Below are 12,596 nucleotides of genomic sequence, written 5' to 3'. Positions count from 1 at the left end.
CCCACCACCCACCACCAGTGTACATTTTGCCTCTTTAATATTTTTATTACAGATGATTTCTAAAATCGGCAAAAAAGGTTCCATCAATAACATCAATAATACAAAAAATGCAATATTTGTAAAAACAGCCAAATCCCCCCCGGATTGTGCTCATCCATCGCACCACGGAAATAAATCGCTCTTCCTTGCTGCAATCCACATTAATCCCCAGATCACTCATCCGCACACATCGCCGGCTGCCTCTTCTGTGGAATGTTATACAAGGACAAGTCCGGGATTATGAAATACAGAGACCTGAATGACTTCACAATCACCCTCCGGGGCTCGCTTCCATCACACAATGTGCCTAACGCGCGCGCTGGTGTGCGCTGTCAACATGCGCTGCAATGTGTTGTCAGAATGCATTGCAGTGATTGGGTATTTTTTTTTTATAATTTTTTCTTTTTGTTTTTCCAACATGTGCAAAAAAATTTCCGCACAAACCAATGCAATGTGGTTTACTAAAGGCAAAGCGACTGCACTAGAGCTGCACGATTAAACGTTGAGAATCGTTATCGCGTTTTTTTGACCCCTGCGATCTTGACAAAGTATTTCCTGATTCTTTCTATGCAGAGAATTCTCTCTGCTCTGCTGAAGCCACAGCCAAAAGAAAGGGGAAAAAATAAAAATAAAATGGGAAGTCTGCCAAGAATCACAACATTCTTTAGCAGTGAAACTTAAAGCGGGAGTCCGCCGTTTTTTTTTTAAAAGCCAGCAGCTACAAATACTGCAGCTGCTGACTTTTAAAATAATGATACTTACCCGCCCAGCGCGCCTGCGATGTCGGCACCCGAAGCCGATCTCTCGATCGTCTCTCGGGTGCTGCTGCCGCCATCTTGGGTATGGGAATCAGGAAGTGGAGCCTTTCGGCTTCATTTCCCGGTTCCCTACTGCACATGCGCGAGTCGCGCTGCGCAATAAGGATGGTCTCGCTGTCTCTGGGATCCGTGTGTTTCCCAGCAGGCAGTGGGGGACCTTCGGAAAGGGGCGTAGATTCTGCGGAAAGGGGCGTACCTTCTGCAGAATCTGCACCGGAAGTGGGTGCAGATACCTGTACTGTATAGGTACCTGCACCCCCCTCCCCCCTGAAAGGTGGCAATTGTGGCGCCGGAGGGTTCCAATTAGCGGAAGGTCCACTTTAGGGTGGACCTCCGCTTTAAGTATAAACATTGTAACCATTTGTCCTTTAGATCAAAAGGAATACACTTCGATGTGTAAATGAGGGAAGTTTAACCACTTAAATACTAAACCTTTTTCTGACATTTGTTCGTTTCAAGTTAAAATAATTTTTTTTTTTTAATTACTTAATTACTTTAATTACTTTTTTAATTACTTAGATCCCCAAACATTATATATATATATATATATATATATATATATATATATATATATATATATATATGTGTGTGTATATATATGTATATATATATATATATATATATATATATATATATATATGTGTATATATATATATATATATATATATATATATATATATGTGTGTGTGTGTGTGTATATATATATGTATATATATATATATATATATATATATATTTCTTTCTTTTGTAGAGACCAAAAAATTACACTTTAATTAATTTTTTTTTAAAAACTAACCAGTAAAGTTAGCCCAATTTTTTTTGTATAATGTGAGATATTTTATGCCGCGAGAATCGTGATTTTTTTTTTCTAGGCAAAATAATCGTGATTCTCATTTTGGCCAGAATCGTGCAGCACTACTGCGCACTCTGCAAAGTGCAGTTGCTCCAGAGCTTAGTAAATGAGATAAAGCTTCACTTTGCAAAGAATAGCCAATCACATGCAAGGAAAATAAAAATAAAAAACAGCATTTTTGCTTGCACGTGAGTGGATGATGGAAGTCAGCAGAGCTCCTGCTGATTTACAAAGCTCCGAAGCAACTGCACTTACAAAGTACACAGTCTATTTCCCTGTAGGAAATCGAACCCCCTATGTGTTGCTGTGAATTGAAGACATAGGAAGTAAAGTTGCCTTGTTCTTGAATTGGGCAACACTGCTGGTGAGAATGTCGAGCGTATGGTCAGCTTTAGGCTCCATTCGCACACGATCCTGGGCGGAATCGCCACGATTCTGCCCCCCTCCACCACGCAATTTCAACTGGCTGCAAAACGCAGGATGGGTTTGCGATGCCATTACTTCTAATAGCATCCTAATCGCCCCTGCAATTTTGTCGCAATTGTTCTTTGTTTGATTGTGCTGCACCACGATCGCTGCAAAATTGAGGCGCGCGAAAACCACGGGGTGATTGAGGTCCCGTTAGAAGTAATGGCATCGCAAACACGTCCCGCGTTTTGCAGCCATTTGAAATCGCAAGGTGGAATCGTGAGGAGGAATCGTAGCGATCCCTGCCCCGCAATCATGTGTGAATGGAGCCTGACCCTGGGTTGACACTTCTCCATGTGGCTTCGGGTTGCGGGAATCGCAGCGATTTCCCACCTGCAGTGAATATGCACTGCTCAGCCGAAACGCGCAGGGCTGGCATTCATTCTGACCATGCGATTTCCCTTCGGTTCCCCGATTCTGATACTGCCGTACGATACTGGTGTTCTTGGTGGGCACCTGTTGACGCCCCCACTGGCAGTGCTTCGTTCATTTTTTTAGGTTCTATGGTGGAACATTTTTCACGGTAGGTGTCGCTTACACCCACTGTTGTTCATCTGTCCCCTATGGCCTGTCAAATATCCATGTTTTTTTATTGCTATGATATGTTTTTTTATCTATTATTTATAGTAAGACAAAATTATATCTGCATATACTCTTATTAAATACCACTGACGAAGGCGCTTGAACAAGAAACGCGCCGGGTACCAGAGAACACTTTGTACCGGAGAGTAACAACAATCTTTTTGTCATGCAAACCGTGTTTTTTTTTTTGTCTTTTCTTTTTTTCATTTTTTGCACATTTTTTTGTATAAACTTTTGCTATGGCCTTTTAGCTCTTGTACACACGGTCGGACATTCCGATAACAAAATCTGACGGATTTTGTCAGAAACTGGTGTTGCATACACACGGTCGGACAAAGTTGTCGGAAAATCTGATCATTCGGAACGTGATGATGTTCGTGCGTTACAACGGGACTATGTTCAGGCTAGTAGCCAATAGCTTTGGTCTCGTAATTTGATCTGAGCATGCGTGGCACTTTATTCAATCGGAATTCTCTACAATCGGACAAAGTCCGATCGGACCATGTTGTCGGAAAATTTTATACCCAGCTCTTAAAATTTGTTGGTCGGACATTCCGACGGAAAAAGTCCAATGGAGCCCACACACAATTATCTGACAACACAGTCCGATCGGACATTTTCCGTCGGAATTTCCAACCGTGTGTACAAGGGGTTAAACATACGATCACTTCACGATCAAACAAATTTTATGTATACATAATAAATTATATTTTCAAATTCATTTATGTGGTTGTTGCCTACAAAGTCCCAATGAAGGGGGATCTTCTTTTCTTTCCCTGCGGTTCCCGCACGCATTTTACCTGCGGTTACATTTTTGAACAAGGTGCATGTGGAAACACAGGCACGGCGGTCCATTGAAATGAATGAGGTGCCGTGCCAACATGGCCCGCAACACACAGAGATGTCAACTTAGGGTTAAGATGTATCTAAACCCAAAGATTTTATACACTGCGTCATACCGGGCCTTAGATAGGGTGGCTGTATTTGTTAACTAACCAATTCCTTTCCTAGGGTGACAACGCTCATACTGTACTGTATCTATGGAGGAGCAGTGTTGTCACCCTAGGCTGCTCTCTTGATTTTGGACTACAAACCTCCTCCCCCTTTCCTGCTCTCCATTACATAGGGAGAAGGGATTGTGTAGTTTGTAGGAGACAGCTGGGAATACAGATACCATGATTTCAGATTTCAGTTCTGTACACAGGAAGTGACGAAAGAAAACAAATGCAGCCCCCGCATCTCAGGACATTTGTGTGACCAGCCCTGGTGGCTGCATTCAGGGATCATAAGATGAAGAAGATGAGGAATGTCCTCATCATTGTACACAGGGGGGGGGGGGGGGGGTTTGAGCGTTGCGGACACAATGGATCTCTCCATAGAATTCTGAAGTCATTACATTTTATAATAATTCAATTATAATTTCTATATCAGCTGAGGAGGAAACCAAACCAAAGACCCCCCCCCCCCCCCCAATGTACATGGAGAACTCTGTGTGATCCCCCCCAATGTACATGGAGAAATCTGTGTTATCACCCCCCCCCCCAATGTACATGGAGAGCTCTGTGTGATCCCCCTCAATGTACATGGAGAACTCTGTGTGATCCCCCCCCCCCAATGTACATGGAGAACGCTGTGTGATCCCCCCCAATGTACATGGAGAAATCTGTGTTATTCCCCCCCCCCCAATGTACATGGAGAACTCTGTGTGATCCCCCTCAATGTACATGGAAAACTCTGTGTGATCCCCCCAATGTACATGGAGAACTCTGTGTCATCCCCCCCCCATGTACATGGAGAACTCTGTGTCCCCCCCAATGTACATGGAGAACTCTGTGTGATCCCCCCCCAATGTACATGGAGAACTCTGTGTGATCCCCCCCAGTGTACGTGAAGAACTCTGTGTGATCCCCCCCAATGTACATGGAGAACTCTGTGACCCCCCCCCCCCCCAATGTACATGGAGACCTCTGTGTGATCCCCCCCCCCAATGTACATGGAGAAATCTGTGTTATCCCCCCCCAATGTACATGGAGAGCTCTGTGTGATCCCCCTCAATGTACATGGAGAACTCTGTGTGATCCCCCCCCCCAATGTACATGGAGAACGCCGTGTGATTCCCCCCCAATGTACATGGAGAAATCTGTGTTATTCCCCCCCCCCCAATGTACATGGAGAACTCTGTGTGATCCCCCTCAATGTACATGGAAAACTCTGTGTGATCCCCCCCAATGTACATGGAGAAATCTGTGTTATTCCCCCCCCCCCAATGTACATGGAGAACTCTGTGTGATCCCCCTCAATGTACATGGAAAACTCTGTGTGATCCCCCCAATGTACATGGAGAACTCTGTGTGATCCCCCCCCCCATGTACATGGAGAACTCTGTGTCCCCCCCAATGTACATGGAGAAATCTGTGTTATTCCACCCTCCCAAATGTACATGGGGAACTCTGTGTGATTCCCCCCCCCAATGTACATGGAGAACTCTGTGTGATCCCCCCCCCCCCAATGTACATGGAGAACTCTGTGTGATCCCCCCCCAATGTACATGGAGAACTCTGTGTGATCCCCCCCAGTGTACGTGAAGAACTCTGTGTGATCCCCCCCAATGTACATGGAGAACTCTGTGACCCCCCCCCCAATGTACATGGAGAACTCTGTGTGATCCCCCCCCCCCCAATGTACATGGAGAACTCTGTGTGATCCCCCCCCCCATGTACATGGAGAACTCTGTGTGCTCCTCCCCCCCCAATGTACATGGAGAACTCTGTGTGATTCCCCCCCCATGTACATGGAGAACACTGTGATCCCCCCCAATGTACGTGGAGAACTCTGTGTGACCCCCCCCCAATGTACATGGAGAACTGTGTGATCCCCCCAATGTACATGGAGGACTCGGTGTGATCCCCCCCAATGTACATGGAGAACTCTGTGTGATTTCCCCCCCCCCATGTACATGGAGAACTCTGTGTGATCCCCCCCAATGTACATGGAGAAGTCGGTGTGATCCCCCCCCCAATGTACATGGAGAACTCTGTGTGATCACCCCCCCCCCCCACAATGTACATGGAGAACTTTATGTGATCACCCCCCCCCAATGTACATGAGAACTCTGTGTGATCACCCCTTCCCCCACCAATGTACATGGAGAACTCTGTGTGATCACCCCCCCCCCAATGTACATGGAGAACTCTGTGTGATCACCCCCCCCCCCACCAATGTACATGGAGAACTCTGTGTGATCCCCCCCCCAATGTACATGGAGAACTCGGTGTGATCACCCCCCCACCCAATGTACATGGAGAACTCTGTGTGATCCCCCCCAATGTACATGGAGAACTCTGTGTGATCCCCCAATGTACATGGAGAACTCTGTGTGATCCCCCCCAATGTACATGGAGAACTCTGTGTGATCCCCCCCCAATGTACATGGAGAACTCTGTGTGATCCCCCCCAATGTACATGGAGAACTCTGTGTGATCCCCCCCCCCCCAATGTACATGTGTACATGGAGAACTCTGTGTGATCCCCTCCCCAATGTACATGGAGAACGCTGTGTGATCCCCCCCCCAATGTACATGGAGAACGCTGTGTGATCCCCCCCCCCCAATGTACATGGAGAACGCTGTGTGATCCCCCCCCAATGTACATGGAGAACGCTGTGGGACCCCCCCCCCCAATGTACATGGAGAATTCTGTGTGATCCCCCCCCAATGTACATGGAGAACGCTGTGTGATCCCCCCCCCCCAATGTACATGGGGAACGCTGTGTGATCCCCCCCCCCCAATGTACATGGAGAACGCTGTGTGATCCCCCCCCAATGTACATGGAGAACACTGTGGGACCCCCCCCCCCCAATGTACATGGAGAACGCTGTGTGATCCCCCCCCCCCAATGTACATGGAGAACGCTGTGTGATCCCCCCCAATGTACATGGAGAACGCTGTGGGACCCCCCCCCCCAATGTACATGGAGAACGCTGTGTGATCCCCCCCCCCCCCCCAATGTACATGGAGAACGCTGTGTGATCCCCCCCCAATGTACATGGAGAACGCTGTGGGACCCCCCCCCCCCCCCCCAATGTACATGGAGAATTCTGTGTGATCCCCCACCCCCCCCCCCTGCCCTCGGTGTATGGAGGGACCGAGCGTCACCCTATTCCTCCATAACAGGTAGAGGAGGGGTGGCTGGGGGGGTGTCATACGGAGATGACAAGATACAAGTATAAAAAGACTTCAAGGAACCACAAGTCCCAGAGAGAGAGAAATATATGAATAGAGATAGAAATATATATATACAGAAAGATATAAATAGAAAGAGGGATATAGATAGATAGATAGATAGATAGATAGATAGATAGATAGATAGATAGATAGATAGATAGATGGGTTATATATAATGATCAGTATACAGTGTAATGAATGGTTATGAGTATACAGGGTGATGAAGGGTAATGAGTATACGTGGTGATGAAGGGTAATGAGTATACGTGGTGATGGCTATACGGGGTGATAGGTATAAGGGGTGATGAAGTGTGATGGATATACGGGGTGATGGGTATACGGGGTGATGAGTATACGGGGTGATGGGTATAGGGGTGCTGAAGGGTGATGAGTATACAGGGTGATGGGTACAGGAGTGATGAAGGGTGAAGTGTTTAAGGGGTGATGGGTATAGCGGTGATGAGTATACGGGGTGATAGGTATAGGGGTGATGAGTATATGGGGTGATGGGTATAGGGGTGATGAGTATACAGGGTGATGAGTATACGGGGTGATGGGTATAGGGGTGATGAGTATACGGGGTGATGGGTATAGGCGTGATGAGTATAGGGGGTGATGGGTATAGGGGTGATGAGTATACAGGGTGATGGGTATAGGGGTGATGAGTATACGGGGTGATGGGTATAGGGGTGATGAGGGATGATGGGTATACGGAGTGATGAAGGGTGATGAGTATACGTGGTGATGTCTATACAGAGTGATGGGTATACGGGGTGATGAAGTGTGATGAGTATACGTGGTGATGGGTAGGGGTGATGAGGGGGTGATTGGTATACGGGGATACGCTGTGATGATTAGATACAGAGGGAAGTTTACAAATCTTATTACACCCATCATCCCCAGAGATCCAATACAGAGCCGGACCCATCACCCACCTACCCTGTATACATATATATATATATATATATATATATATATATATATATATATATATATAATGGTTGAGGAATATATAGAAGGGGAGTGTATATATATATATATATATATGAAGATGGGGTGACATCTATCTGTATAGAGAAGAGCTGTATACAGAGAATGAAGAGTAGATGAACACAATAATATTATATCTATATATGGGATATATATAGAGATGTGTAAAATATATATATATATATACACACATATCAGAGATGATGTACTCCCCGGTAGATCCGGTCATTGCTCCCCCCGGGGGTCTCACCTGCTCGGGGTTGTCGCTCTCCATGACCTCCATAGCACATTCCACCTCCATGTCTGCCGCCTCAACCAGTCCGGCTCTGCCGGCTCCCTACCCCATCCTCCCCAGACTAGATCTCCCGTGTGTGTGCGGAGCCCGACCGGCTCTCCTCCCCGCCCCTCCCCTCCTCCTCCCCGTATAGAATGTCAGCCGCCGGAGAGTCCCGAGATCATCACACTGCACTACCAGACAGAGCCACAAGGGGCGATACTGAGCTCCATCACCACTCATCATAATCATAGACAGCGAGAGATACACAGGGGGCCATCTATTATTATTATTGTCATCTATTATTATGACTGCACAGTACAACCTCCATCTATATGATGGCACAGTACAACCTCCCGCTATATGATGGCACAGTACAACCTCCATCTATATAATAGCACAGTACAACCTCCCTTTATATAATGGCACAGTACAACCTCAATCTATATAATAGCACAGTACAACTTCCATCTATATGATGGCACAGTACAACCTCCCTCTATATGATGGCACAGTACAACCACCATCTATATGGTGGCACAGTACAACCTTCATCTATGTGATGGCACAGTACAACCTCCCGCTATATGATGGCACAGTACAACCTCCCGCTATATGGTGGCAGAGTACAACCTCCCTCTAAATGATGGCACAGTACAACCTCCATCTATATGATGGCACAGTACAACCTCCCGCTATATGATGGCACAGTACAACCTCCATCTATATGATGGCACAGTACAACCTCCATCTATATGATGGTACAGTACAACCTCCATCTATATGATGGTACAGTACAACCTCCATCTATATGATGGCACAGTACAACCTCCATCTATATGATGGCACAGTACAACCTCCATCTATATGATGGTACAGTACAACCTCCCGCTATATGATGGCACAGTACAACCTCCCTCTAAATGATGGCACAGTACAACCTCCATCTATATAATAGCACAGTACAACCTCCATCTATATAATAGCACAGTACAACCTCCCTTTATATAATGGCACAGTACAACCTCAATCTATATAATAGCACAGTACAACTTCCATCTATATGATGGCACAGTACAACCTCCCTCTATATAATGGCACAGTACAACCTCCCTCTATATGATGGCACAGTACAACCACCATCTATATGGTGGCACAGTACAACCTCCATCTATGTGATGGCACAGTACAACCTCCCGCTATATGATGGCACAGTACAACCTCCCGCTATATGATGGCACAGTACAACCTCCATCTATATGATAGCACAGTACAACCTCCATCTATATAATAGCAAAGTACAACCTCCATCTATATTATGGCACAGTACAACCTCCATCTATATAATGGCACAGTACAACCTCAATCTATATAATAGCACAGTACAACCTCCATCTATATGATAGCACAGTACAACCTCCATCTATATAATAGCACAGTACAACCTCCATCTATATTATGGCACAGTACAACCTCCATCTATATAATAGCACAGTACAACCTCCCTCTATATAATGGCACAGTACAACCTCAATCTATATAATAGCACAGTACAACTTCCATCTATATGATGGCACAGTACAACCTCCCTCTATATAATGGCACAGTACAACCTCCCTCTATATAATGGCACAGTACAACCTCCCTCTATATGGTGGCACAGTACAACCTCCATCTATATGGTGGCACAGTACAACCTCCATCTATGTGATGGCACAGTACAACCTCCCACTATATGATGGCACAGTACAACCTCCCGCTATATGATGGCAGAGTACAACCTCCCTCTAAATGATGGCACAGTACAACCTCCATCTATATGATGGCACAGTACAACTTCCATCTATATGATAGCACAGTACAACCCCCATCTATATAATAGCACAGTACAACCTCCATCTATGTGATGGCACAGTACAACCTCCATCTATATGATGGCACAGTACAACCTCCATCTATATGATGGCACAGTACAACTTCCATTTATATGATGGCACAGTACAACCTCCATATATATGATGGCACAGTACAACCTCCATCTATATGATAGCACAGTACAACCTCCATCTATATGATGGCACAGTACAACTTCCATCTATATGATGGCACAGTATAACCTCCATCTATATGATGGCACAGTACAACCTCCATCTAAGATCTAAGGAAGATACATACATATTATAAATGACAGGCTTGCCCCAGAGACAGCGTACACTGGCTGTACATGGTTGGTTGTAGAATAGATTTTTCCCCTTTGCAGTTAGCTTGGCTTACATATAGCAGCACCCCAATCTATTTCAAAAGTGAAAAAAATATAAAGCTGCGGTGAGCCCACCTTTTAATAGTGAGGAGGATGGATTAGCCATTTCTTCCGACTGTTAGCTCCTGTGACCAGGATAAATGCATCATGGGTTGTTCCTTATTTCGGCAAAGTTTTTGGCCAGAGAACTCATTGTAGCACCTGAACCTCAACCCCACTCACCAACACCCAGCATGCTCTTCCCTTGGCTCAGACACATTAGGGGTCTTATGGATAAACAGATGAATTGAGCTTTTAGCAGTTAAGAGGGACAATGTCTATAAATGGAGTTTTGCACCTACTCACCCACATGCTGACAAGGTCACATCTTTATCTAATGTTTTGGTTTGGTGGCCAAACTCTACAGCTTCAGGGTTTCATTGACATCAGGTGATCCAGGTTCTTCATGGTGGAGTTGAGGTTGCTATCTTAATAAAGGCTCAATAGAGCCAGGAGGTTTCTGCAGCAGGTCATGTAAACCAGTGGCTCTGAAAGCAGAACTAGACTGCATCTGAGCACCAAAAACTACAAACTTTTAAAAACACTCCCCTAGATTTCTAACTGTGGTCATCTTGAGTAATGGCAGATGATTCGTGCAGCATTTGCTTCCTGGAATCCACCTGCCCATAGCTCAGGCATGCAGACAGGATGGTGTACTTAGCTGAGAATGACCCTCCTCCCCTCCTAAAGACTCCTAGGATATATGACATAATTTTGGCCTAGGCCAGAAACCAGGAAGACTGAGAGAAAAAAAAATTAACAGACAAATGTGAGATACTTTCTTATCTATTTACTAATGCTTGCATCATAAGCATTAAAAATAGTCAATGTTGATTGAGAGAGTGAAGTTCCACTTTAATCACTGTGCCGTGACCTGCTGCTGGACTCCATACTCGGGGCTGGGGCAAGAGGTGGACAGGAGGGGCATCTGCCCCCGTGAAGTGAAGCAAGGGGGCAAAGAATAGATGTAGAGTGGTACACCTTATTCTACAGTATGTATTAACAGTGGAGGAGGGGGTGAAATTCTGGTTCCTTGCCCTGGGCGTTGGATGACTTTGCCACAGTACTGTCCATACTACCAGGTTTCTGATCAGCTGCAGATCCCCCATCCTCCCATAGTGCATTCCAGCTCTCATAGTACCCCCCAAACTTCCATAGTGGACTGCAATCCCCCATTAGCTCCACAATGGCCCCCAAACTCCCCCATTGCTCTCCAGCCTCTCTCAGAGCAATGCACATTCTGAAGTGCCCTTCAGCCTACTGCAGGGCCTCCAACCCCCCATATTGTCCCTTACTACCAACAGTGTCCCCCACCCCCCCCCCAACCCCTACAGCAAACTCCACTCTCCCACAGTGCCCCCGCAAAGTTCCCAGCTTACTGGAGAGACCCCCCAGCCTCCTCCAGAAACCTTATAAAGGGGCACCAAGTTTCCTAGTCCTACAGACTCATACAGGGGCACCCAGAGCCTTTCAGCATTTCAATACATACATTACATTTCCATACTTTAATTGGATGGGTATAAACTTTTTTTTACTGTTAGTGCATGGAAGGTTTTGGAAGAATTTGCTGCGCCCTGGTCTCAGTATCATTGAGACCCACTGATATAAACAGCCTGAATTCTCTGACTGGGAGTTGACCTGAGATTCTGGCAGTTTCTCCATGGATGAGGTTATCTGCAGATGGAGAATGTGACCCCCTCTTTTTCCTGGCACCAGTCTCTGGCAGCTCACCAAGTCCTCAATATGTTCTCCAGTAGCTGAAAGTCTTCCAGAACCCTGGAGATGCCAACCCTTCTCTTGCCTGCCAATCCACTTGTAGATACCTGGCGGAGATGCAGCAATAGGGTGAAGAGAAGCATCATAATAAATACATTGCCTTCCTTAACCAGGTCCCACCAGGTCAGCATTTCTCAACCTTTAAAAGTATACAAAATCTTGTCTAAAATGTAAAAAACATGAATTTTTACTTATTAATCACAAACCTGAGCCTGGGACTATGCACACAACCACGTTGCAAGCAGGACCAACAGCACGCCCCTTAGGGGCCAA

General features: G+C 45.9%; 1 protein-coding gene across 5 annotated transcripts in view; it reads right to left on the bottom strand.

Moving 5' to 3' along the window:
• Positions 1-8,359, bottom strand: part of PRKAG3 (protein kinase AMP-activated non-catalytic subunit gamma 3) — a 63,856-nt gene extending 55,497 nt beyond the window's left edge. For 4 of the 5 annotated variants that reach the window (XR_013261787.1, XR_013261788.1, XM_077447830.1 and 1 more), the window contains exon 1: positions 8,225-8,359. Coding sequence is in view for 3 of the 5 variants with exons in the window: in XM_077447830.1 (XP_077303956.1) it covers positions 8,225-8,275 (51 nt within the window). In the remaining 2 variants the exon portion in view is untranslated. The remainder of the gene's footprint in view (positions 1-8,224) is intronic. The other variant, XM_077447832.1, reaches the window with a different exon arrangement.
• Positions 8,360-12,596: the final 4,237 nt, after the last annotated feature.

The sequence above is a fragment of the Lithobates pipiens genome, unplaced genomic scaffold (assembly GCF_037356315.1).
Source record: "Lithobates pipiens isolate NorthernLeopardFrog02 unplaced genomic scaffold, aLitPip1_a1.2 Scaffold_22, whole genome shotgun sequence".
In the NCBI taxonomy this organism is placed as follows: domain Eukaryota; kingdom Metazoa; phylum Chordata; class Amphibia; order Anura; family Ranidae; genus Lithobates; species Lithobates pipiens.
Note: the sequence above shows the minus strand (reverse complement) of the source record. Positions and strands in the feature narration are given on the sequence as shown.